General features: G+C 40.2%; 2 protein-coding genes across 3 annotated transcripts in view; one reads left to right on the top strand and one right to left on the bottom strand.

Moving 5' to 3' along the window:
- Positions 1-9,374, top strand: part of fhod3b (formin homology 2 domain containing 3b) — a gene marked incomplete at both ends in the record, with an annotated part of 74,461 nt that extends 65,087 nt beyond the window's left edge. The window contains 12 exons of the mRNA XM_079226891.1: positions 587-1,138; positions 1,226-2,151; positions 2,634-2,792; positions 3,430-3,612; positions 3,989-4,108; positions 4,881-5,042; positions 5,166-5,356; positions 5,574-5,766; positions 7,022-7,045; positions 7,608-7,794; positions 9,015-9,176; positions 9,292-9,374. Coding sequence (XP_079083017.1) covers positions 587-1,138; positions 1,226-2,151; positions 2,634-2,792; positions 3,430-3,612; positions 3,989-4,108; positions 4,881-5,042; positions 5,166-5,356; positions 5,574-5,766; positions 7,022-7,045; positions 7,608-7,794; positions 9,015-9,176; positions 9,292-9,374 — 2,942 coding nt within the window. The remainder of the gene's footprint in view (positions 1-586; positions 1,139-1,225; positions 2,152-2,633; positions 2,793-3,429; positions 3,613-3,988; positions 4,109-4,880; positions 5,043-5,165; positions 5,357-5,573; positions 5,767-7,021; positions 7,046-7,607; positions 7,795-9,014; positions 9,177-9,291) is intronic.
- Positions 9,375-12,556: 3,182 nt separating this feature from the next.
- LOC306744768 (retinoic acid receptor RXR-beta-A-like) lies at positions 12,557-20,869 on the bottom strand. Of its 2 annotated transcripts, XM_079227451.1 has the most exons (12): positions 20,742-20,869; positions 19,271-19,464; positions 18,942-19,092; positions 18,551-18,730; positions 18,088-18,141; positions 16,607-16,767; positions 16,282-16,411; positions 14,908-15,034; positions 14,783-14,824; positions 14,568-14,659; positions 14,362-14,467; positions 12,557-14,240 (listed from the first exon to the last, which is right to left on the bottom strand). In XM_079227451.1, exons 2-12 carry the CDS (start codon positions 19,409-19,411, stop codon positions 14,093-14,095), a joined length of 1,332 nt encoding a protein of 443 aa, XP_079083577.1. In that variant the 5' UTR covers positions 19,412-19,464; positions 20,742-20,869; the 3' UTR covers positions 12,557-14,092. The 2 variants fall into 2 exon arrangements, with proteins under 2 accessions (XP_079083577.1, XP_079083578.1); XM_079227452.1 differs by lacking the exon at positions 18,088-18,141.
- Between the last annotated feature and the right edge of the window lie 6,052 nt (positions 20,870-26,921).

Below are 26,921 nucleotides of genomic sequence, written 5' to 3'. Positions count from 1 at the left end.
GCACTTCTGCTGAAAGGAATTATTGAAAATAACTACTTGACTTATGTATGTGTTTTAAAATGTATAAGTGGTATAGTAAGATTTGAGGAAAATAGATAGGTTGATGTTTTATCTAAACGTATGTGTTGTATCTAAATAGGTTGATTAAGCAGCTTCAGTGATTTAAAGCTAGCTTGCAATCAAACGGGCCGTTTCTCTCAATACTATTGGACAGTAAGTTATTTTTGTAAAACATACTTCAATAGTTTGAACTAGTTTTTCTTCTGTGTGTGTGTGTGTGTGTGTGTGTGTGTGTGTGTGTGTGTGTGTGTAGGTGTGTGTGTGTGTGTGTGTGTGTGTGTGTGTGTGTGTGTGTGTGTGTGTGTGAGCATGAGCTATGGTTTCAGAATTTGATGATTGCTTTGTGAATGATTTCTACAGTCTGGAAATGTACACTCAGTGCAATTAAGGACATGTCAGGAAGCAATTTAAGTCTGTTTTAATTATAAACAAAGAATGTTTCTGAAGACTATCAGATAATATAAACACACATAACCTAAGTACTTCAAGTAACAATTTAGCTGCGTTGTTTTTATTTCTCTTCCAGGAACAGAACACGTCTCAGAGCCAAACCTTGACCCACAGACCAGAACCAAAAGTCCAGCGCCAGACTTAACAGAATCAGAACCTTCCCCCACACCTCCCTCCAAACCAGACAAGCCGCAGACTGAGACAGAGTCGCCTGCAGAGACAGAGGATGTTGCCGAGACTCAGGACGACCAGAATGTAGTGGCAGAGCCAGCATCGGATGAACAGCCAGGCATGGAGACGGAAGAGAGGCAAGAGCAGGAGAAGATCGAGGAACAGAAACAGCCCGTGGACAATGTAGAAGTGGAAAGGCAGGTAGAGGAGGCAGAGGTAGCAGATGTAGCAGAAGTGGGAGAGCCAGATGTGGAGGTGAATGTGGAGTTAGAGGAGGAGTTTGAGAAGGAGCAGCCGGAAAGGGACGTCGAAGACGGTGTACTGCTGAGTGAGAAGGAGAAACAGAACGAGGAAGTGAATGAAAAGGACAACTGCTCTGCATCCAGCATCTCCTCCACGAGTAGCACTCTGGAGAGGGAGGAGCGGGAGGAGAAACTCACCAATGACATTGAAGCAGGTATGATGGATGCTAATTGTACTCACCTACTTTGATAATCAACTATGTATATTTTTGTCAATGTCAAAATTCTTTCCGTATCAACAGGCCAATGGACACAGTGCATTAAAGACGCAGATGTGAACGACCAGTGCAACAAAATACTCAACAGCAAGCGCTTCATGCTGGACATGCTCTATGCTCAGGCGACAACCGGCAAGGATGAAGGGAATGTAGCAGAAACGGAGAAAGAAAACTGTAAATGTGAGAAGGATGCAGAGATCAATGACTCCTCTGTAGCTAGCTTGGCCAGCAGGATCTCCACATTGGAGGCTCACCGACAGGCCAGAGAAGAAAATGTGAAAAAAATGGAGGTGGGACATCTGGATAACCAGGGCAGTGTCCGAGCAGTGGCAGAGAAGTTTGGAGATTTGGTCAAAGGCCTAACGCCTCCTACTGAGGTCGAGGCCTCAAAAGAGCAGCAGCATACTGACAAATCATCCATCGCTGCCCCATCAACCTTACCTCCTAAGAAAGAGTCTGACTATATTTGGGATCAGCTGATGGCCAAACCTAGAGAGCTGAGGATCAGAGAAATGGACTTCACGGACCTGAGGGATGAAGATGACATGGACATTTTAGATATGGACAGTGTACTGGGGTCGGGTGACCTCATACCACCACCTCCACCTCTGCCATGTAATGCTGCACTGCCACCACCCCCGCCCCTGTTTGGGTGCCCTCCTCCTCCTCCTCTTCCCATCCTTGGTAAAATGATGCCCCCAGCCCCACCATTCATGGCCCCCATTCCTCCGCCCTCCCCTCAGCTGAGTCGAGGAGAGATGCCTCTCTTCCAAAAAAAAAAGAAGACCATCCGACTCTTCTGGAACGAAGTGCGTCCCGTGGACTGGCACTGTAAGAGTCATAAATTCTGTAAGGAGTCTCTCTGGTCCAAGCTGGATCCGGTTAAACTGGACACATCCAAGCTAGAGCAGCTGTTTGAGTCCAAATCCAAGGAGCTGGCTGTCACGAAGGTAACTTAGTGTTGTGCTGCCGTTACAGTAGAACCATTCAGTATTACTGTATACTATTGAAAGGGTTTATTTTGCAGTCCTAATTTGCCTTGGTTTTTTCCCCCACGGCTCAGGTTTTCTTCCTATCCGATATCATATAAGAATGGGTCATTTTGTGAGTGAGAGGAGAAAATCTTCTGTTTAGTTTAATCACGTCCTGTCCATGAATCATTTCGGCGAAATACCCAATTAAATTACATTACATTTATTTAGTATAGCCCAAAGAGGGCTTTACAGTCTGTACGCCTATAGCAGCTAGCAGCTAGTCTGTAGACCTATAGCAGCTTTATTGTGGGGAATAGGCTGCAAGGTGCTCTCGGTCATATCTTTTTTTACTTTATGATAAAGGCTGATATATTTTGTGTTGTGCATCTTTAACCCTGTAAGAGCTGATTCCACTACACAAAACAACATAATCTAATTATGATTTGTTTCTCTTATAGAAAGCATCTGTTGATGGTAAACGACAAGAAATCATAGTCCTGGACTCAAAACGCAGCAATGCCATAAACATTGGCTTGACTGTCTTGCCTCCTCCTCGCACCATTAAGACCGCTATTCTCAACTTTGATGAGTACGCACTGAACAAGGAAGGCATTGAGGTAAGCTTTTTTTAAAGATACATCCTGTATAGTCTATCAAATAAAGTATTTAAGCTCACTGGGTCCAAAATAAAAATACAAAAATTATGAATGATATCTACTCAGCAGCACAACAAAATACACTTCCACAAACAAGAGAGACTTGTAGATGGGATGGCCCCCAGTGTTGACATTTCATGTGATTTCATGGCTGGCTTTTTGGCGGTTCTTATGTAATCAATCACAGTTATGATTTAAGATTAGCTCCACATGCATATTTTCAGGCTTTTCAGCAGATAATGTTTAATATTGCATCCCTTTGGGGTTATATAACATGTAGTTTCCAGAGCTTCACCTTGAGTTCATTCTCAGCAAAAAGGAGTATTCCTCTCCACCTTTTGTCTCTCATGAGATCTCTCCAGCCAGACAACAAAAATGAGGTTGAAAGTTCAGATGTCATACAAGTTTTGGGGGAAAATTGGGAACATCATATATAAACAGAGCGAGAAATGTCAGAATCAATTTCTTTCATATCCCCGCCTATGATTAACTCCCCGAAATACAACAAACTGCTGATAGGTTTACTTGATGAATGATCCTCTATATAAGCCTTGATCCTTTCCCGTCGCCTTCTCTGGTTTCTTCTTCACTCTCCTAGAAAATCTTGACAATGATCCCCACGGAAGAAGAGAAGCAGAGGATCCAGGAGGCTCAGCTGGTCAACCCTGATATCCCCCTGGGCAGTGCTGAGCAGTTCCTTCTCACCCTCTCCTCCATCACAGAGCTGTCTGCTCGCCTGCAGCTGTGGGCATTCAAGATGGACTATGAGCTTATTGAGAAGGTCAGACACATCCCTGTCTATTTCAATCACGAGCACACCTTATGGAATTACAGTCAAACATTTTTATTTTTTTTTACTTTTAAAGGTGTTAAAGGAATAGTTGTACACCGTCATGCCTGTACAATAGTTATAATGCTACAGCCAGCAGCTGCTTAGCTTAATTTAGCATACCGATTGGGAACAGTGGGAAACAGACATATTTATACATGTGATTATGTATATATATATATATATATATATATATATATATATATATATATATATAGTTTATTGTACATTGTTATCAGGGGTAAAGAAGAGCAGAATCAATTGACAGAAACCTGAACAGGCCAAAGTAGACAACATCATTCTTGACTTCATTGCCATGCTCTTTTAGGAAGTGGCAGAGCCTCTGCAGGACCTCAAGGAAGGGATGGACCAGTTAGAGAAAAACAAGACACTCCGCTACATCTTGACCACATTGTTGGCCATTGGCAACTTCCTCAACGGCACTAATGTGAGTAAGCCTCAAGACATATATGGCTCAGAGGCTCCAGTTTTTTCACTTTCTCTCCCTCTGTCTTTTACTCACTTCCTCCATTCCCCCCCACCCTCTCAAACTCCCCCGCACATATTTATTTGGAATGGATAACAGTAGACTCTCTATGTGTAGAAGAATGTGCTGCCTGACTGTCTGCACCAGACACTGTCCTTCTACAGTAAAAACGCTCATCAAGGCCTCTGCTGAACCTGGCTCTGTCTGTCTGGGAGAAGAACTAAATGAAGGGGGGGTTGTGTGTTTCTGACAGTGTGTGTTTGGTTGCTTGCGTGTGAACTTTTTTTGTTGTTCTACTTTGCGATGGAGGTTTTGTCTGTATGTCAATGGGATTTGAGAGCCAAAAATGCAACAGGGAAAACATAAGTCATCAATATCAAAACAAGAAGTTCCCGTAAATAATGGCTGCATTTATATTTTGCAGTAAGCCATTTAAAACTGGCAGCAGAACAAGGGAGATCTTATTGGGATTATGTCTTTCATGATATGCCCGGGCTTCTTTTAGCTCCGCTGCAGAACAATCAGCCAGGTCTGAAGTAGATTGTGGTTTTTGATAATCACCAGCCTAATGAATCTACGCTTGGCACACTCCATTGAGCCCCTTTTTCTGACTGTGCCAAAAAGGAAATTCACTGCAATTTGCTCCTTGACTCGGGGCTCTTTATTTTTAATTTCAGACAGTTGTTTCCGTCCCACATTCTGACTGTGTTGCTGTGTATCCGTGCATCTCTAGGCTAAAGGCTTTGAGCTAAATTACTTGGAGAAAGTGCCGGAGGTGAAGGACACAGTTCATAAGCAGTCCCTGCTGCACCATGCCTGCTCCATCGTGGTGGAGAAGTTTCCAGACAGCACTGATCTCTACTCTGAAATAGGAGCTATCACCCGCTTGACCAAGGTTGTTTTTCTTTTTAAAAACTCATTAAACAATTTGTCCAAAGCATCAGTTTGTTACGTGTATCAGAACGTGAAAAATGTCGTATCCACCGAAGAGACAACAATTCTGTGATATTTTTGTTAGGTGGACTTTGACCAGCTTCAAGACAATCTGGCCCAGATGGAGCGAAGGTGCAAAGCATCATGGGACCACCTCAAGGTCATTGCGAAACACGAGATGAAACCACCGTTGAAACAAAAAATGTCCGACTTCCTTAAAGATTGTGCGGAGAGAATCATTATTTTGAAGATTGTCCATCGAAGAATACTCAACAGGTACGCTCAGGCGTAGCACAATGCTGGATAAGATAACGTATTTCTTGCATTTTTCAAAACTACATTTATTTTATATTTGTATCTCTTTCAATGGAATTTACAATAATGTATGTTGTTCATTCATGGTGACTTTTGTTACTTTTTGAGGCATGTTTAAACTTTGTTTCCACCAAAGGATCTCAGTAAAGTGATGCGATGTTTCTCTCAACATCTGCAGGTTTCATGCCTTTCTGCTGTTCCTGGGCCATCCGATATACGCGGTACGTGAGGTCAGCATTCATCGCTTTAGCAAGATCCTGAGCGAATTTGCCCTGGAGTATCGCACAACAAGAGAGCGCGTGCTACAACAGAAACAGAAGAGGGCCAACCACCGAGAGAGGAATAAGACCAGGGGGAAAATGATAACAGATGTAAGTGCTCCTCACCACGAGCAAGGGTCGCACGTACACTTTCTCCATTTCCTGATCCTCCTCTTTGTTTAGTTTGTACTTTCTCAATTCTATGAGACAATATGAGAAATCCCTGGACACTAGTTATAACCTTAATCTGGTCAAAGCACCAAACGTGGTATGTCTGAGGGACATGGCATACATTTGCAATTACATCAGCATAGGTAATCACATGTATAGGTTACTGTAACAACAATCAGTGAGTTGTTTTTAGTGTATCTCGTTCTGTAGCTGCAGCAGACTAAGAAAGGCCAGAGCAAACACCTCCCTGCATGATTAAAATCCCTTAAACCCTGAGGAGTCTGCTACTCAGAGCGGACTCCACAGCGAGCCTTGGCAGGGGCCCCTCGCTCTTCAAAAGGACCCTAATTCAATCACTGTGTGAAAATTCAAACCTTTGGATGTCCCTGAAGGAGAAATAACAAGGCCAACGCCTTAAATGGAGAGTTTGGAGTATTTGAAGTGGGTTGTATAAGGTATGTATCTATAGTTTGTGGATTACCTACAGTAGATAGCTGGGTAGGACGGGACCCCCGAGTTTGGAGAAGCAGAGAAGAGTACGAGCATGGAAGCAAAGCAGTACTGCTGTGGAGGGCTGCAGCAGTAAAATGTATTTTAGACACCTAAAATCAAGGCTCACCTAGAAAAAACGATTATAAATTCAAGTGTGCGCTGGAATATTTTGCAGTGGGGAACTGAACTGAAAGGAAAACTTATCTGTACTGTATTTGTCAATGAGGTCTAGTGCCTTTGAACAGAATACTTTCAGTTCCCAAAATGTTGGACGTTTACAACCTAAATCAAGTATTACAGGCTTCTTTATGATTTAAGATAAGATATACCTTTATTAGTCCCGCAGTGGGGAAATTGCAGGATTACAGCAGCAGACAGGTAAAGTGCACACAAGAGTAGTAACATTTAAAAAAAACACGTAATATAAGTAAACAGTAAAACAGTAAAGAATCCACAATAGCAATATTATATTAATCAGAAAAATACAATTTAGTTATATTGCACCAGTTAAAGTGATTTGACAAAATGCTACAACCGTTGTAACAGCTAATTTAGACAAATCAGTTGTGTGTTTATCAATCTGAAAACCCTAGGAATGTGTCACTTTGTATATGAAGCGTTTTCACACGACACCAGCACTATACTGTATTCACAACACATCCTTTTGCCATTTTTTTTTCTTCCATTTCCTTCATCTCTGTAGAGTGAGGATGACGATGATAGTGAGGTAGGGGGGTGAATTTGTGTGCAAACAAGTGCATGTGAACTTCCTGTTGTGACTAACATTCAACCAGACTGTGCTGTCATAACTTTACAAAAGTGGGTGTATTTACGAGAATTAACAATGGACAAGTCATCTGTAACACTGACAGGCTCTATGTGGGGATGACCTTACTGGAATGAGAAAAGCTTGACGGTTTTGACACGGAGAGAAAAGGAGACGCTCGCATGATGTCAGCTAGTGTTGAGAAAATCTCACTGGTTGCAGCTACTTCCTGGTATAAATGAATGGACCTCCAAAGGGAAGCTGTACTCTGCAACCTAGCATGTCTGCATTGTTGCAAAATGTGTGTCACAGAGTAAACAGCACTTTTAATGTGTATGCGAAACTTTCAACTCTTCAAAATGTTTTTCATTAAGGCTGTAGAAGTGCTGTTCCACAAGCAGATATTAAACTGTATGACGTTTCATATTGAAAGCTTGTTTTCCTAAATACTAAAAGTTCCAGAACAAGCCAGGTTTCTCTTTCTCCTATTAATACAATGTAATCCTTTGTCCTCCCCCTCCAGAGTGGTAAATTTGGCGGTGCCCCATCAGACCCACAGGAGATTCAGGCTCAGGGTATCCAGTATGCTGAAGATGCAGCTGAACATGAGAGCATGAAGGCCATACTAAAGAGCAGCTTGCAGGGCGGAGAGAGCGTGGCGTCCACTGTGCCCGGCCTCCGTACACGCACCAGAGCTAGCAGCACCAGAGGTCAGTCTCATAAACATGTTTTAACCCCTACATAGCTTTTTATTATAATATCATCACCATCCATCCAGTATACTGCAATTTTACATTGTTGTGTGGTTATAGTAGTTGTTCCAGGAGCACAGCACAAGTATTTCCGTTTTATACTGAAGTAATCCCTGAATCCTTTAAGTTCATTCAGTAGGACTTGTATTTATGGCTGCTTAAGACTTTGGGCCAGACGGAAATATCCTAACAAGTACAGGATGCTTTGCTGTGAAACTGTGTACAGAGCAGGGGTATATGCAGGAATCCTGATTATAAAACGCCATTGCCACTTCAAGCCATTACACCAGCAAAATACTTGAACTTACATTGGTTGTAAGATAGCACAATTCAACAGTCTTAGTTTGTGATAACTACTCGGACCACTGCATGAATCCAATTCAGATAGACAAGGTGGGAACACAAGAGAAAAGAACTGTCATTAAAGGAGCACTGTGACATTTAGGGGGATTAATTGGCAGAAATGGAATATAATATGAATGGTTATAATATTAATAACTAATGTTTTCCTTAGTGTATAATCCCCTGAAACTACAGATTGTAATGTTTTTGTTAGCCTAGAAAAAAAACATCATGTAGCCTGCCATGTTTCTACAGCATCCCAGAAACGGAGAAACTGAAAACTGGAACTAGCGAGAGCGTTTTGCGTTTTTATATTATTTAAAGTTAGGGATTGGTACAAACAACAGGTATTAAATGGGCCCTGGTGCTAAAATATTAAAGACCAAAGTATTGATAAGCTCCGACATTACTGGTGTTTTTCATTAGTACATTCAATGTTTTGGTGTAATTTATTACATCAGCGTCACACAGTCACACACACACACACACACACACACACACACACACACACACACACACACATGCACGCAACTAGGCTGCGGCGGAGACACTGACGTGAACCAGGGGAAGTAAAAGTTACTCGAGTTGAAAACTACGCTTATTACTGCATTAAAACGTTCACGGGTAATTGGCAAATATGTTATCAATACATCTGTTCAACAAGCACGAACATGTAACGTAACATTATAGCTTATTAATATTAGCATCTGAGAATTATTATGAGAATGTGTTAACCTCACAGAACCCCTTACACAGCTTTGTCTTGTTTTCTTAAACCTGCCCTATCATACACTTTATCTGTCGTTTTCAAATTCATTCTGACCTCACTGTTTTAGGGCGTGTTGCCCCATGGTGCTCTGCCAGTGACGACCCAGTAAACTGCACAGATGACACAGCGGATGAGATCATGGAGAGGATTGTAAGGTCAGCCACTCAGGGGCCCAGCCAGCGGACGCAACCTCGGGAGAGGAGACGGTCCCGAGCCAACCGAAAATCACGTGAGTCACGTCAGCTATTGGCCAAGTGGCATCATTTATTATCATGCACAGATCAATATAATCACCTGTCTGTGGAAGCACTGTAATAATACACTTTTTTTCCCTGGCTGCACAGTGAGGAGGACACTGAAGAGTGGTTTGACAACAGAGGAGGCAAATGCTCTCGGCTTGTCCAGTGGTTCAGAGATGCAGGTGTGACCCGGACGCACTGTCAGGACGTCTCAGAGCCCTTTCACTGCCCCTCCAATGCCTACACCCAAACTGGCAACTCACTCTGGCTTGGCACTACAATTCCCTCACAGCTTCGATGAGTTGATCTCATCTTCATGCATTTTGGTTCACATAGGCTTGACACAAGTGCTTCCTGAAGAGAGTGGATAAAAGGTTTTATTCATGAACTGATGGTCAGAGAGAGCGGAACCAGAACGTGCATTCAAACCACTAAATGTTGCTATTGCTGGATGAACACCGATGACGTTCCCTCACAAGGCTAAATCGCAATCATCCTTCGAACGTGACGTCGCATCCAAACACCCGCGCTAAAGTGTCTCGCAAAAGGTGGAGGGCATCAAAACAGTTGGCAGTGCATTTGCTTCAATCTCAGTGGCCTTGACTGAATCCACAGGGCAAGACGTGTGGTCCAGACGCTCCACCCTCTGCTGCTTATGTTTAGTGCCAGCCCTGCAGCTTTAGAGACCAATAGAAAGAGATCTTAACTGTTGAATAGATGGCTTTGTGCAGAGGGTTATTCTGTTATATACTACTGTGGTAGTTTCATGTTTATTTTCATTTTGCTCAAGAAGGTGCTTAAATAAGGAACAATTGCACTGGATGTAAAAGAATTTGAAATCCTTGACACTGATTAACCACTGACATCTGAAAATATACTCAACAGTTTAACCGGCAAATCAATAGTTGCACAGTTTGTAATGTCTAATCAAAGTGGACACATTCGAGCTTGATGAACATCAAAAGCTTTGTCAAATGTCTGTTAGTTGACTGGACGAGAAGAAATGTAGCAAAGACATATTTTAAAGATCACAGTCAACGGTCCAGTTATTGTGTGTGAGACTGGTGATACCACTCGTTTCATACTAATGCTCATTAGCATTTTTTTTTAACAAGTGGCATCATGCAACCTATTCTCACCACTTGACTGAACAGCTGGAGGCGGTTTAAAGAGGAAAGGCACAGCGTTACAAGTGAGCAATCTTCAGAGATCAGTAGTTTTATTTTCTAGAAACTATGAGCTGCACATCTCAGAGTGCCTTTCAGAGACATTTATTTATTAAGATGTTTTCAGGGACATATAATCAAGAAAATGTTACTACAGATGTGCAGTCTGAGGGGCGAGAGGATAATGCTGCAATGTGCATCATTCAAGAGCTGTGATTTATTTTTAACCAGTGTTTTTAGACTTGTCCTGGCAAAAAGATGTTTTTTTTTTCCCATGTTATGTTTTGGATCAAATAGTATGTTATGAAGATAGCTTTAAAGTATTTATGATAACTTAGGATTGGTCATGCACATAAGCTGTATTGTGTTGTCTTACTGTAGAATATAGAAATGCATTGTTCCACTCTAGTCGAGATCTATGTCAAATGTAGGAGTTGAAAATAGACCAGGCCAAATGAACGTGTAGTTCAACTGGCATCACTGGAGATCTTCGTTTGTTATTCACAGGACGTGGAGCTTCATTCCATAACTATGAATAAAGAACATCGGGGTTTACATGATAATAAGTAATATGGACAAATATAAAATCACTATTATCTGTTTTAAAACATGTAAATCTGTATTGTAGTGAAGAAGACGAGCCCACAGTTTAACGTTTTGATTATGTTGGTCTGTTTCTGAACTGTTGATTAACTCATTGTGCTACTAATTTACATCGGCCTTGGCTATGTTTATGATCATCATTTCAGTTTATATCATGGCTAGATACACTTATTCACTTGCAAATCCACTGTGATGGAAAGATGGCCATTGAGAGAAACCAGAATTTAGCACAGCATTACGATAAAGCGACATAAAACCACACCAGCAGTATGTTTTTTGTTTTGTTACGAATTAACTGAAAATTATTCAGCACCTTAGACTATGTGTAGCATGCAACTCTTCTAAGAACTGACGTTATGGAGGAAGAGCTCATTGTGTTTCCCAGATTGTACTGATTTCTGTCAAAGACAGAATAGATGTGTAAAGTAATATAGGGGGAATGCTGCAAAAATGATGTACATGTCATGACAATGTCTTTGTGTTTCTCTGTTGTTTTTTGCTCCATGTGTAGAATAGTGTGTCATAGACTAAAAGCAGTATTATTCTAAATATAATTTAAGCAAACTAAGCCATGGATGGTTTTGTGTCTCCTCTGCTTGATACAAAAGGAGGTTCACTTAGGTTCTCAGTAGGGTTTGTGGTATTTCACCTTTTTACTTCACAGACTGTAACAAACATGGTGAAACACGTATTAATGAAACTCACCTTTTAGTCCTGTGGCATCCCTTAGAAGCCTTTGATTTCATTGCACTCAGCATTTTCTTCTTCTTCTAATTTAACATTAGCCAACCACACACACTAGCTGCCTGTGCCATAACATCACTGTGGAACGTGACATAAGTACATTACAACCAAGGCTTCTATTGTGTCTATGCCCACAGCAAAAAGAAAAACATGTAACAAATACAATAAAAAGGCTCATTAAAACCTCTTTTTGACATTTTGTAAGTATATCTAGTATGGTACGTTGGATAGCTTCATAAAAATTCACAAAGAAGTCATAATTGAAAAAATTTTGACTTTTGGCCAAAGAAATAGCCTAGTGTCGAAAAACTTGGCAATATATGGTTAAGTAAAAAAATAAAGTCATAGTATATACAAGATGTTAAAACAAGTAAAAAATAGTCATGACATAATTTTAGTATAGCGTGTCAATAAAGGTTATGGTGTAGTATGTGGGAAAAAGTTTGTTTAGTTTGTTTGAAAAGTCGTAGTATAACATGTCAAAGAAAGTAACTTTAGAAGGTTAAAAAAAAAAAGGCAGAGTATATCACAAAAAGCATAAACTGTCAAAATAATGTCATCGTGTAGCATTCATATAATTCAATAACATTCCCAGTTTATCACTCGGATTTCCCAGTTTACCTTTTTGAACAATTGATGTGCTATCAATTTGAAAAAGCCTAGGCTAAATTAATAAATATAATTTCAGTTCATATCATGGCAAGGAAAACCTATCCACTGGCAAATTGTCAGCAATGGGGGAAACAATAATAATACAGTAACAGGCTCATTAAAACATCTTTGAATTGAATGGATTTGCATAAATTAGTCAATAATTATCCAACACTGTTGGGGAAGAAAAAAAAAGTAGACAAAAGAAAACTTAAGCCTCTTTATTCTCAGTCCACACCACCCATGCTTCAAGTCACTTTATGTTCAAGAGCATATAGAGGTCGATGACAAGCTTACCAATATAGCTCATCTGGGATTTACGCATGGCCATCATACAGACCTCACTTGGTCTTGTTTAAAATTCCTATACTTCCACAGGTGTTATGGATCTAAATGTGATTATGGTTTGCTTTTAATAAATTGCAGAGACATAACGACAAACAAGACAGCTACCTACAAAAAGGGGAAGGGAGGGGGAGGGGGGAAATACAATTGAGCATAAAAAAAAAAAAAAGCACAAAAAAATAAAAATCAGCTGAAACAGTCTCAGCAAATCCAGTGCAACCCAAGACATGTTCTGCTTTATACTAGCTGATAACTAAAGACAAGGGCACATATTAAGAATTATATAATTTGTATCCTGATCATAATTCAAATTTGTCAATATACATTTTCCCTGAACAATTACTTTTGCACAGTACCTTTGAATTGAATAGATAAATTACAAAATGGAGTATTCCCTTTCCACCAGACATGATTTACTTTGTAAAACCCCTGAATGACTGACAGGCAGAAAGCTCTTATGCAGTTTACATTTTATATTGCTACATTTTTAACAAAGATTAACAAAGGGATTTTTCAGTTTTGCATATTTTCTTAGGTTTGTGGTTTGGTGTGCATCTGCAATTATGTCAAATTATTACTGAAATAGCACCAAAATACAGACGCCTGACTATTTAACGGCCAGGCAATATTTTAAAAGTGTTTTAGAAATAGTACATAGCAAGTGTGCAGTGCAGTTTAATCGTTAACCACAAAGTGATTAGATTTATAAAATGGCAAAGAAGTAAACAACACTAACTGTATATTACCAGACACATAAAGCTGATCCTCAATCAACACAGACAAGTCAAACCTGACGGTGTCAACCACTCACTTCTCTTCTATCACAGACTCACTGTTGGGATTTAATCTTCTGCAATGGAAACTAGTAAACTCAGCGCTGTGGTTGGACACAGTTCAAGGTGACTGTTTGGTACAATTATATTCTTTTAGAGCTGGCTTGAATTCAAACTTATTAAAAGAAGACTACTTCCTTAATGCATACACATGATTCAGGTGGCCTTCCTTTTAAAAAATAGGTTTTGGGGATCCGTTCAGTTGGAGAAACAACTGAATATTGATGTTAGACTTTGTCTAAAAAGCTCATATAAAAATGTTTACCCAAATTATAGCTCCTGTGAGGGAAATATGTATATGTTTACATTTTTAAAAATACTTTTTTTTTTTTTAAAACCATAGTTACTCATGAAGTTATTTCAACACATAGCACCAGCTTGTAGATCATGCCAAGCCTCGGGTTTGGTCGAAAGAGCAAATCTGTGCTGCACTAAAATAGTGTAACCCAGACAGCAGTGAGACAAATTGACAAATCTTCAAAGAACTTAAAGTGCCACTCCAGTCCCACTCCAGCGTCCCAGACTTCAGCCATCTAAACCTAAACCACCGTACGCGTTTCCTATTTATGACAACTGATGGGGAGCTTCAAGCATTTCCATGAGAAAAGTGTCAATAGGTGTGTCACCGATCAGCTTGAAAAAGAAAAGATGCTCCAAGCACTTCAAGCCAATGGATCGCAGTGCTGGCAGTCGAAGAAGGAGCTTAGCAAACCTGCATTGAGTAAAAAAGGCATCCTTTAGTTTAACATGAACGATGAAACAAGTATGTTTAACGTTGACATTCAACATTATCAAATGGGTGCAGTGGACTTGTGATGGCTGAGGACATTTACCTTCCCTGCTGCTCTGGGTATTTCTGTTTGCAGTAGGCTTCCAATGATGCATAGACCTTTTCTCTAAGGAGCTCGACCTCACCGGTGTTGGAGAGCCCTTTGGCATCTGCATAAAAATATAGACAATATATTAAATCAGATGCATAACAATACATATTATTTTGTAAAAAACGCTTTCTTTTTGGATATCAGCATTGCATAGAAACCTGGGTTGAACAGGACGATGGCTCGGAGGCAGCCCAGCTCTGTTTTGTCCATTTGCATATCTCTCATTTTATTGACGAGCTCGGTAAGAACCCTAAATGATGACACATTTTGGAAAAGGCTTTAGAGTGTAAAATACAACGAGCATTAATGGAAAAATTACACACATTTTGTTGACTCAAACAGAAATGGAAATATCACAAAAGTGTCAGATTACCTATCAAATATGGCGCCGACCTCTGCACTCTGCACACTCTCCCTGTGTTAAATAAATACAGTTATTATACAGACACTACACATGTGAAAACATTTTTAGTATACTGGCAGTTTTCAGTTTTGCACCTGTCAAAAATGGCTCCAACTCCGGCGCTGTGTGCATTGTCGCGCTGCAGCTCAGAGGCCAGGAGAACGCCATCCTTCAAACCGATGGAGCGATGGGAGAACGAGGCAATGAGGAGCTCATTCCACCCTGAAAGAAGATACAATTCAACTGTCATGTAATAATATCAGTCAAACCATTTCAGTGGTTCTTACGGCGAAATTACACTCACGATGGAAAGCTGTTTCAAAAAGGAGAAGTCTTTGGTTGAAACCTGAACTTAAAAGAACTCCTGTTGCCATCTTCAAATATATTTTACTGTGCATTAATTAACATGGGCTTCGGCTTTCCCATCCACGCACAAATACCAACATTCAGGTTAACAATTTTACCATAGCTTGGCGTTTTCACTGAATACTCAAGTTGCTTTGTAGTTGCTTTCTATGCTAGAATTGATGTAAAGGGCAGCAAAAGGTTAATCAACAGGCTAGGATTTATGCATTTCCTTGCGTTTTTACTTTTCACACTTTGCGGTTAATTTTAGAATTGAGTTATCCATATGTGCAAATTAAATGTATTAACCGAAACCCAGTTCTAAACAGGAACTGATAAGACAGGGTAGTAAATACCCGGGGTATCGATACGGTCCGGAGTTAACGGTTCTGCTGTCGGTACTTTAGAGGTTACGCAATGAGATCGCCAGGGGGGGGAAAGCAGCGGTGCAAACCTCCTCTCTCTGTGCCTGTCTTTATACGAGGGTTGGAGTTGTGCTTCACATAGACACGCAAGATTGAAAGTGTGGCTACATTTTACTTGATTATATGCTGATAACTGTTGTTGTCTCAAATGCAATAAAACCCTCACAAGACAGGCAAAAACCAGCAATTTACCGAAACATTTGGCAAACGCGCCGAACATAAATGTGCAGAAATGCAGTACTCGACTACTTGGCGAGCAGCCGCCCATCCTCGTCCACGACAGGTAATGTAAGAGGTGACCTAAGAATATAGTGTATTTTATATATTTGTTTATTTATTTACATTTGTTGTTGGCATTTTCAAAAAAAAAAAATTGTATAGTCTACAATAGTGAGTCTTTTAAACATTGCTGTTGTTGCTGCTCAAGAATGGCCATTTGTTTAAATACAAAAAATAAGAGAATCGATAAGGACGCGAACGTATAAGCAATACACTGGTATTGATAAGATCCTAACGATAGCCATCCTAAACAATCTTAGATAGTGTAAATGTATGAGAGCTTTATACAAAAAACATGAAAACAGACTATTTTGATAATCTGTCTCTGATAAAATTGCAAAGACATAATGTGAAGCTGATCGCCATGTTGATTTTAAAAAGGTCCGGTACCAAAAGGGTCATTCTTTTGCTCAATTGTACCTGCACGCAGAAGGATGACCTGGTCATCAAGGGGCAGTTCAGAGAAATGAGGGATTCTCTTTGCCCACTCCACCAAGGCAAACAGCTGTTTGTCCGCAGTCTGACAGATGTTGGTCACTGCATCGTGGGGCTGAAATCAAACAATAGAGCATGTTTTCCCAAGTTGTACATCCAAAAATAATACTTCCAGCAATAAACAGTAAGCCTGTACTTAAGAGCATGTTTTTAAAGACATGAGACCTAAAACCGCCATGCTTTTGCGAAACAAGATGACTGACAAAGTGACTTATATAAATCTATTGATTGCCATGTTGTAACCACTCACAGAGTTGCCTGCAGAACCACCATCAGAGTGAAGCTCAGTCTTCTGCTCCACAGCAGTTTCTGCCTCTAAAATCTTCTCGACAGGCATCTCCTCATTCACTCCAACACTGAACTCCAGCTCGCCTTCACGCTCTCGGTTCCTTTGGCGCTCCTCCTGGACCGCTGCGTCAGACAAAACATAAGGAAACAGTGGTGGGGGGGATACAAGAAATGAGATGATGATAAATACTGAAGAATGAAAAAATGAAAAGTGATGAATTTATGGGTTAAAGAGGGATATTATGCAAAATACCCTGTCTCTTTGCAGGGTTTTTGCTGCATTGACAAAGTCCTATTCAAATCCTCTGCCGTCTTGACACAATTATAGTCATGACAGCAAAAATAGATTCAGTGGATTGCTGTCAATTAATACTGAAGTGTGGGCAATCTTTGGTACATTCCTCAATATTTCATTCTGATTCAGGGAGTTTATAACTGATTATGAAATGTTTCTCTATGTATCTTTGAACATTTTTCATTTCCATACTACTCACAATAGCATAATTAGTATCCATCATGACAAAAGACAGATGAATGTACTTCCATTATTAACAGAAGTATAGCTGGCAGGTTGAAGTTACATGCATGAGTTTGTTATTAGCATGCCTTCCAGTTAGCTAACATGCATACTAAAGTGTTAAAGACAGAATACCAATGCATCTAAAAAAAAAATCGATTGTTTTTCCCACTCCACATGAAATAGCAGCATTACTCCAGAGTGGTGCCGTCTTAACAGCACAAAGCTCAATGAGGACAACAGGCACTAGCAAGTGAAGTTTGTTAAAAACTTAAATGGCAGTTTAAAAAAAAAAAATAGGGGGGGAAAAGAGATTATATGGCGTCTACAGCAACCCAAAAAGGAGACTGATCTCAGTGAGGTGGAAGAACAGAAGCTGTTGTTTAATCCAATATATTCTGACTTCTCTCAATCAAATCAGGAAAAAAAAACAACAGCACTGACAGAATCTCTTTGAAAATTTACAATCTACCAATCTCACTGACAGAGCAGACATTGATCAAAGTGCAGCCATTACAATCTGACATAGTGATTTAACTGGTGGCAAAGTAGTGTACAAACTACATGTGCCTAAATCTGGAGCTGCACAGACCTAGTAAAGAGCCAACACTTCTCATAATACATAAAATACTTTAAACTGACAGTGTGGCCGGTGGGGGGCCTCAACTAGAACGATCTATTACATCTTATGCTGCTTCAACACCAATCCACTCCATCAGATTTAAAATACAGTTACACAGCAAAGAATTACTGCTGCCTGGCTGCTTGTTTTACAGCGTAGTCTATCCTCACAAGGCACCACGCCCATCATTTCTGGGGTACGTTTTCACACAAATCTGCCAGTCGACAATTTTGCATGTCTAATACAACAGGCTAATTCTATAAGTAACATAAAAATACAGTATCTTTAAGATTTCATGTCATACTCATCCATCCCTCATCTTTTCCATCTTCTTTTATCCACTTTACATGTTTGATCACTATTGAAAGATGGAGAAAGGGTAGAATAGGAGAAAATGAAGAGAAGAGATGGAGAGGGGTTAGTTATATAAACCAGCCCCAATACACTCGTCTCTACTCTTTATCTCATCTAATCTAGCATCCACCCTCACCTATGCCAGAAATAGTAGTAATCCAATATTACCTAATCAATTTAAGTGGGCTTCCTTTAGCATAATTAGTTACTCTAAGAAATCTAAATGACTGCCAATGTTTAAATCGTTCTAAAAATGTATATTAACTCTATGTTGCTGAAAACTCCAATGTATGTCACCTTTGTATAGTTGCATGTATGACAACTCGCAACAAAACATGTTCCTAAACCTTCAATAGCCAAACAGGCTCTCAAAATGAACTTTAACCTCTAATGCAACCCTGCTCCTTGCATACCTTCCCTCTTCATGCCCATGGCCAGGCACTTCTGGTAGCGGCAGTACTGGCAGCGATTGCGCTGGCGTTTGTCGACCAGGCACTCTTTGTTATCTCTGCAGGTATAGCTAAGGTCTTTGCGCACAGTTCGTTTGAAGAAACCTTTGCAACCCTCACAGCTGTACACTCCGTAGTGCTTGCCTGTAAATTACACAAATAAAAAAAGCAAAGTTAATCGCTGTTGGGGAAAATCAAACAAAACACCAAAGTGAAGGTAACAGTTTGACAAAACATTTTATAATTTTATTAGCAACGGTGAGTGAGATCCATTTAGTTAAAATATTGAGGAAACACAGGCAAAATCACTGTCGACAGCTGATGTTTCACTCCTGCTAATCCTGCTCTTACTCACCAGAAGAGCGGTCTCCACAGATGACACACATGCGTTTCTGAGACAACATTATTCCAGGGCTGTGCGATGGCATAGGCCTCAGGCCAAATGGAGGCTTGATATCTTCAGAGCTGCTGATTGAGTGCATCCCTGATATAGGTGCTGAAGAGATCTGTACCCACAAAGCAACCCAAAAAAATGTCTTTGGTTAATTGTATGTCATTAAATTACAACACTGCCTTTTGTATTATCCATTTTTGCAAATCACTGCCCATGCACCCATACCATACAAACACAGCAGATTAATCCACCATAACATGAATTCACAGACTATTATGGCAGTCAGTTACCTGACTGTTGCTGATGGGTCCAAATCCGAGTGAGGGTGAGACCCCTGGGGAGTTAAGTGAGGGACTGATGACAGAGAAAGGAGAACCCAATATGTTGGTGGGGCTGTTGGAGGCTGAGCTGTTGGGTTGCTGTGAGGACATGGCTAGTAAGCTACCCAGTGGAGAGGAAGAGGTCCCGTCTGAAGGATATCAATCTGAGGGTGACACAAAAGGACATTATTCTTTTTTGTGATCGAACTTGTAAATCAAATCTGTCTTTATAGTAACTGGTTGTGATTGGAAGTAGAGCTGAAAACATGCACGAGAGATGTCAATGTCAGAGTTTAACCTGTCAACTATTTTGTTAAATCAATAATTTAAGACACATTTCAAGCACAGATGCACACCAGTCTCTGGCTCAGAGGACGTTTTAAATCGTAAAACAATCGAATATCTTTGCTTATCTTTTAGACTGTGGGGTCAGACAAAACATCACCCTGGACTTCAGGAAATATTATTGGTATTTCTCGCTAATTTCTGACATTTCATCGACCAATTGATTAACGTTACCCGACAAATACTCGTGCGTTGTAGCCCTAGTTTAGGACACTGTGACGTCAACGATCACCTTTTGTAGCTAAGACATCGACCAAACCAAGACCCCAAAACAAACGTGACACTTATTGAATGACACAAGTGGTGATCGAATATGGTTGAAACCTCTCAATTTCTAAGCTAACGTTAGCTAAAAGGAAGCCCAACATAAAAACTGTTTTACAAGATGTGCCTCCTCATTCAAACTGGTCAAATAGGAGGAAAACACATTCAGATGTACCGACGTTTTTTTGCATTAATCCAAATCCATTAAATGCACCGACAAATGCAGACATTAGTCGGTGTTTTAACGTCTGCTAGCCCCGGTGGCATCGCAACAACGTTACACGTTTACTAAATGTAGCCACACGCAGTAACGTGGAGAACGAAATGAGCTTAGTTCACGAAAACCGCACAAAATAAAAAAAAGGACACGATCCCGTGGTTCTTTTCATGCACATGCATATCGGCACAGCGTATGAGTGACCGTGAAACATAATGTCCTACATTTGCTTTTACGGGCAGCTAGCTAACAGCTAGCTGCAAACCCATAAATGACCCGGAGCCCCCGAGCTAACGCTAGCTTTTGGCGTCTGTCTGGCTTGTATCACATTCTGTAGCGTTTCGTTAAAACTGAGACATAACGTTAATCATACCCGGGTAATATTCACGAAACGCGGGGCTCGTTCGCTCGACGGTTACCGGACAACATCAGTAAATCAGCGAAGTGTTTTCTGCGTGATTACGAGCCCAGATTAACGTTAGCTTGTGAGCTGCAATTAAAGCTAACGTGGCTAGCGTAGCTAACGTTAGCACAATGCTCGGTTCAGGTTGCTCGTCTGAAGAAGCGGTTGATGACAAAACAGCTCATGGTCGTTTGAAGGTTGGGATTACTTACCAGACACACCTTCGACGCATTGTTGAACACAACTTCACTGTACTCGTCGTAGTTAGACCCAGAAGGCAACAGGCCGACACTTAGATCCAGTTTACTTCAACTTGACGCTGTTGTTGTTTACAGGCCATGGTGGCTCAGTGCCAGGATCCCTTGAGCCAAAACGTCTCATGGCACAACCCATACCAGCGCTGTCATATGACACACTGCAGTGTATGGTCGTCTGGATTTATTCTGTGGCTACGATGATTTCTGTTCTTTGCGAAATAGTTAAACATATGCATGGAAATTATGACGAAAACAAAATATATTTACTGTTTGCTGTAACGATATTGTTATGTAAATGGACCTCCAAAAAAAATCTGCTCTGCACACGGCATCAAACATGCTGCAAGTATATCGCTGAAGCATTCAGGAAGAAGTAATGGTAAATTACATGTACAGCAAATGTGCATTATACACTGACACAGGATACCTACGTGGAAAACTCCCAGGTAACTCGTTTTGGCAGAGCAGACCTAATTTGATGAAACTCTTGGACAGCCACGCCTAGAAGAAGGAATGCGTCTTCCTTTGACAGGAGGGGAATATACAGTATTGCACAACTTGTTCATGCTCCAGTGATGTTTTTTACAACCACACAGTGTTCTAGTTGAACTTCCTTGTTTTCGGGGTGAAGAATGATTTTTTTTATTTAATTGCAACACTTTTTAAACCCCTGGGAACAGAAATGTCAATGCAATTTCTATTTAGCAGCATTTACTCTTTTTTTTCTTAACACATGGTTAAATTGTTTGAAAATATTATTTTTTTCTCACCATAGTCTGATACTTTTGGTCTGACGCAGCCTCCTGAAAAGTTAACATTTTCCAGTCAACAGGATCCAACACACCCCAATATCACAACACTGTTTTTGTTTTCGGATTGATTTTGTTCAAAATGTAGGTGGATTAATTTTATATTGTAATGAATAGACACAAACAAATGATATACACATATATGGGTGCGTTTTTCAGTGTAGTGATCATGGACACTTGAACCACCACCCATATCAGTAATTAAAATGCTCTCCAACAAATTAGACAATTTTAATTACTGTATATGTGTTCGGTTAATGTGTTCGGTTAATCACTCAGTCACTTTTACATAACCTGACCTGATCAGTGATTTTAGTGCAGGAAATGTAGTAATATTTTTGACGCAACCTGTTGAATGTAACTGTTTTCATCTCAATAGGCCATGTGCCTTACAGTATGTGCAAGAGGGGAAAGAATCTGGAAGAACTGCTTTGTCTGTAGCTGCTGAAGAAGTGTCTCTTAACAAGCCGAGTGGCATTCTTACAAAAAAACACTGTGCTGCTGATATAGCTGCAGTACCACCTTACTAGTTAGTTACAACCTGCTTTTTGTGTTGTGGTTTGCTACGATCATGCCTGAAAACAGATGGATCGTGAGAAAAGGGACTCAAACACTGTATCTGCTTTTTATCTCAGGTTTGAACCTTACATGTTTTCCTCGTATCATAATTGTAAATGTATAGTTAAAATGCATAGATGCGGTCGGCTATTTGTGAAAACAAGAATGTTTTTGTTATTGTTGTTTTTATAATTGTGTATAATTTATTATTACAGGATTTTGCTCTTTTACTATGGGATCTACAGATTTTCACCTAATTAACAAGAGCATGACCTACACAGAAGCAAAGACCTATTGCAGAGAGATGTACACTGATTTAGCAGCAGTTCACAACTCAACTGATATGGATAATTTAATCACTTTAGTTCCAAGTACCATTGCCAGAGCTTGGATAGGCCTGGAGGTTGGAGATGTGTGGATGTGGCATTGGTCCTGGCCTGATCAGAAACTGGATTTTACAAACTGGAAGGTAGGCGAACCTCAAATGAAGAATAAAGATGCATGCGCAGCAATGGATCAACGAGGAGAGTGGACTGAAAGTGACTGCGGGACCCGAAGAAGATTTGTTTGTCGTGGTAAGTGAAATGGTAATATTGAAGTCTGAGTTATTTCAGATGACACAAATCATGTTTAAATGCAGGAAGTTGCAATGATCTTTGTGTTTAAAATGTCAAATCTTTGGAATTGCAGGCAACAGCGATACCAGTGGTCAAATTTTTGTGGATGACACCAAATCATGGAGGGACGCTCAGAATCATTGCAGGGCCTTGTTATCGGAGCTCATTAGCATACACTCAGCAGTAGAGAATGAGGCAGTACGTAGTGTGTCTGGATCACAAAGTGTGTGGATAGGCCTCTTCAAAGATCCCTGGAAGTGGTCTGACGGGAGCAAGACCTCATTTCGTTACTGGAAACCTAGTCAGCCTAACAACTATCTTGGGCAGAATTGTGCTGCTGCTATATTCAAAGATAAAGGGCAGTGGAATGACCTGCAATGCGGCGGCAAGCGCTTTTGTGTTTGCCGTGGAGGTAAGTTGCTCTATCACACGCTTATTTCTCTGTCAGCATAGTGATCTTTATGTTATATTATAATGTTATGTTTTGTAACCTTACACAAGACACAACAGAGCTGCATTTATTATCTGTGTTTATTAATTCATTACTTACTCTTACAGCGAGGAAATCAGTTCCAACAACCACTCATCAAACAAGTACACAGCAGATGGCAGCAAATATGACAACCCTTCAAAGCACTTCAACTCAAGAAGTGGTAATAACATATCATTTTACTTTGGCTACTACCAATGAATCACACACTCCAAATATTACCACCGAAGAAGCTACAACTGCCAATGAACCGACGACACCAAATGCCACAGCTCTTGTGTCAAGTACCTCAAATACTGAGCTCAACAACGCCACTACAGAAATGTCAACTGTGACACCGACACAGCAACCTCCCAATACTACTACACAAGTGACAACAGGCAGTACCTCTACACTCACAACACCGATGGGGACTTCAGCCCAGACCACTACACCGTCCTCAACTCCAAAACCCACTGAAAACAGCCAAAGTACTCCTTCAGGTATGTTTCAAATTACCACGTGCCTTTGTGTTCATTGTGCATATATTTCCATGATGAATGAGGAACTATTTCTCTGTTTTCCTCAAAGAAAACCTGATACTAATCCAGGAAAACATGACATGGATGGAAGCGATGGGTTACTGCAGGGACCGCCATATTGACCTTGTTCACATTACCACCAAAGACATTCAGGGGAAGGTGGCTGAAACATTAAAGAACGCCACATCTCCTCATGTTTGGCTGGGTCTACGGTACACTTGTAAATTTAACTTTTGGTTCTGGACGAAGTCCACTTCTGGCTGTTACCACAACTGGGCCCCGGGACAAGGATCTGAAGGGAAATATGAGTGTGGTGTTACAGGTGCCATTGAGGCCACTGGGAGGCAGCAGTGGGTTGGCTTGCCTGAGACAGAACAACTGAATTTCATCTGCTCCACATGCACTGGATGAGTGTGGAAGGCCAGAGTCACAAACATGACTATGATTTTGTTGCAGCTTTTGTAACACTGTAAATTCTAAAAAATGTTTTATTTATATTTTTCAGTTATTGATTCATCATTAAATATATACTATTTGGCGATGGTAGCATCAAGGTAGCGGACTTTGATGAACTTCAATAAAGACGTGCTTATTTTAACGCTAACGTATGACGTCATACTTCTTCTGCCTTTGTTGAAATACAGCTGCCTTCACTATTGTTGAGACTGAATTTCATTAAATATGAAAACCTCATGTGGTGTGTAGGCGTGCACATTCACAGTCATGGGCAGCAAGAGTAATGTGAGAACATTGATCCGTTCTATGCCTTTCACTCAGGGGTTACTATTTGCATGTTGACCCCCTGGGTTGGGCCCCAATATTGTCTTTTTTGGACCACCAGAGTGTGGCCCCGATCCAGACTGCCTGCTGCCCTCTCTGACCTGACCTTCACTAGCGGCCACATGGATGACAGAGCTCACAGACATTCACCTTCCTGTCTGCACCCTTGAGTACAGGGAGCATCTATAACCATGGGAACTAGAAATAGTACAACATTTTCACTGATTTGTCAATCTCAAATTTACAAAAATGCATCTGTGAATAGGTTGTTTTTACTGTTAACAGACAGCTGGTTACATAGAACTGATCTTTGGAGAAACATCATGTGGTCACCTTTGTATTTTTTCATTCATTTTTTCGCTTTTCACAATAGAGTCTTAATGTCCTTTCTTTTTTGAAATATGAATGGACTTTAACTATCATTTGCATGTTAAAGTCTATGTTCCTTGAGGTGGAAAAAGAACAAACTGCGTCAAGAATAACACACCACAGGAAATAAACTGGTTTTAATACTGTAAACTATTCTGACTGCTGTCAGTGAAAAGTATTGGAAAACAAGCGGTGATAATTGACGCATACTGAAGTGAGTCTTTAAACCCCAAACTGATAACGTTATATATATATATATATATATATATATATATATATATATATATATATATATATATATATATATGTATATCCCAATATGCCTACAGGCCTCTTTTTGGAATGGAGTGGCCCTAATATTATTCAACACTTTCAACGTTATCTAGTAAAATGTATATCACTTGTAAAAATGGTTTTTGTATATGAGTATGTTTTCATCATTGAATCAAATAACCCCATATAACCACCGAATACTAGTACGCATAGATTGTAATCCACCACTGCATTTTGATAACTGCTTTTGCATCTACAATGAGGGTCTTGTCACTTGTCAATTACCACGGACCATTACACATGAGTGTGTCATAGCTTAGTTTCTCCCTGAATAGGCCTCGGTCAGTGAGCCTCCCATCAGTTCAATGTTAATGTCCCATTGGGTCCAGTCAGTCAGTCGGTCTCTGGACTACCCCCTCACCTCCTTTTCTCACCCTCATCTCCTCTTGTGTGCTGTCCAGCTGGCTCTGGCCTCTGACCCTTTCACCCTCACTCCTGACCCCTGAGGACATTCCCACGCCACACCCTTTTGTGTACATCTTTCCATGGAAACCCAGTGGTCACTCCCTCTGCATATTTAGAGATTATGGTGATGGACATAATTCACTTTCACTGGGATCAGTGTAATGCAACCTAATTATGCCTAATCCCAATTCAAGTATCAGGTGCTCCAAAACTGAAATGTACGTATTTATTTAGAAAGTGTGTGAAAAAATCTTATCAATATATGACACAAAATATATCCTAAAATGTATATGTTAGTTATTATATTATTATATTATTATTATATAAAGGATTAGCCTCACTAAATACAATGCAGAATGTATTTACTAAATCAAAAACGTAAATGCAGAAGCAAAAGGCTGCTGTCTGAGGGTCCTAAACATTAAAACTAATTATATAATTATCTTTATAGTTATCTATTCTGTCATTTCTGATGGTGAAATAAAAAAAATGAGTATAAATATTAGGTTTAAACTTTACGTCTTTCTACCTGCCTTGCACACTTGTGTCCTACCCTCTCTCATTCTCTTCTCTGAGTGAGCACCCCCTCCATAGATCCCTCCCTTCCTTTCCTTCTGTCACTTTCACAGTTAATTGTAGAAAAGGGATTTTCTCCATTGAGGCCTGGTCTCTTAGGTAACCCCACTCCTGCATGAAATGAGATGGATAGAAGGAAAGAGATAGAGAGGGGGACATGAACAGGCAAACTGAACAAGCAGCGGACGAGGACGGATGCAGAGAGTGCACTTCCCAATATTTTAAAGAAGTTAGAATGAGCAAGAGTTTGATATTTCATATGCTTATTTCATATGCATTAATAGCTGTGTATCGTGGACTATTATCACCGTATTATTGATGGTGCATGATGTAAGTATGGGAATATTTACTTTTTCACTTGTTAGTACAAGTCAATTCACTAATATGTCATTCTATAGATGAGAAATTAAGGGAATTGTTAGATTAACAATTTGTCCATTTCTTAAAAGCATTTAATGGTACAAACCTTTAGAACATGGATTGTATATAATCTTTTTTTAACAGCTACTCTTTGATTGTGTTTTTGAATGTGTGGCCTTCTTTCCTTTGGCAGGTCATTCAAACTTTCAACAATGTTAGAACACTTTGCTGGTATATATTTCTGCAACTTTTTTTCTGCAGAATTTATTTTATGAAACCAACTATCTTCTGCAGGAGTTCCTCCAGGGCTATGTGGC

Source organism: Taurulus bubalis, assembly GCF_910589615.1.
Source record: "Taurulus bubalis genome assembly, chromosome: 12".
NCBI classification, from domain to species: Eukaryota; Metazoa; Chordata; class Actinopteri; order Perciformes; family Cottidae; genus Taurulus; species Taurulus bubalis.
This window is presented reverse-complemented; position numbering and strand designations above follow the sequence as displayed.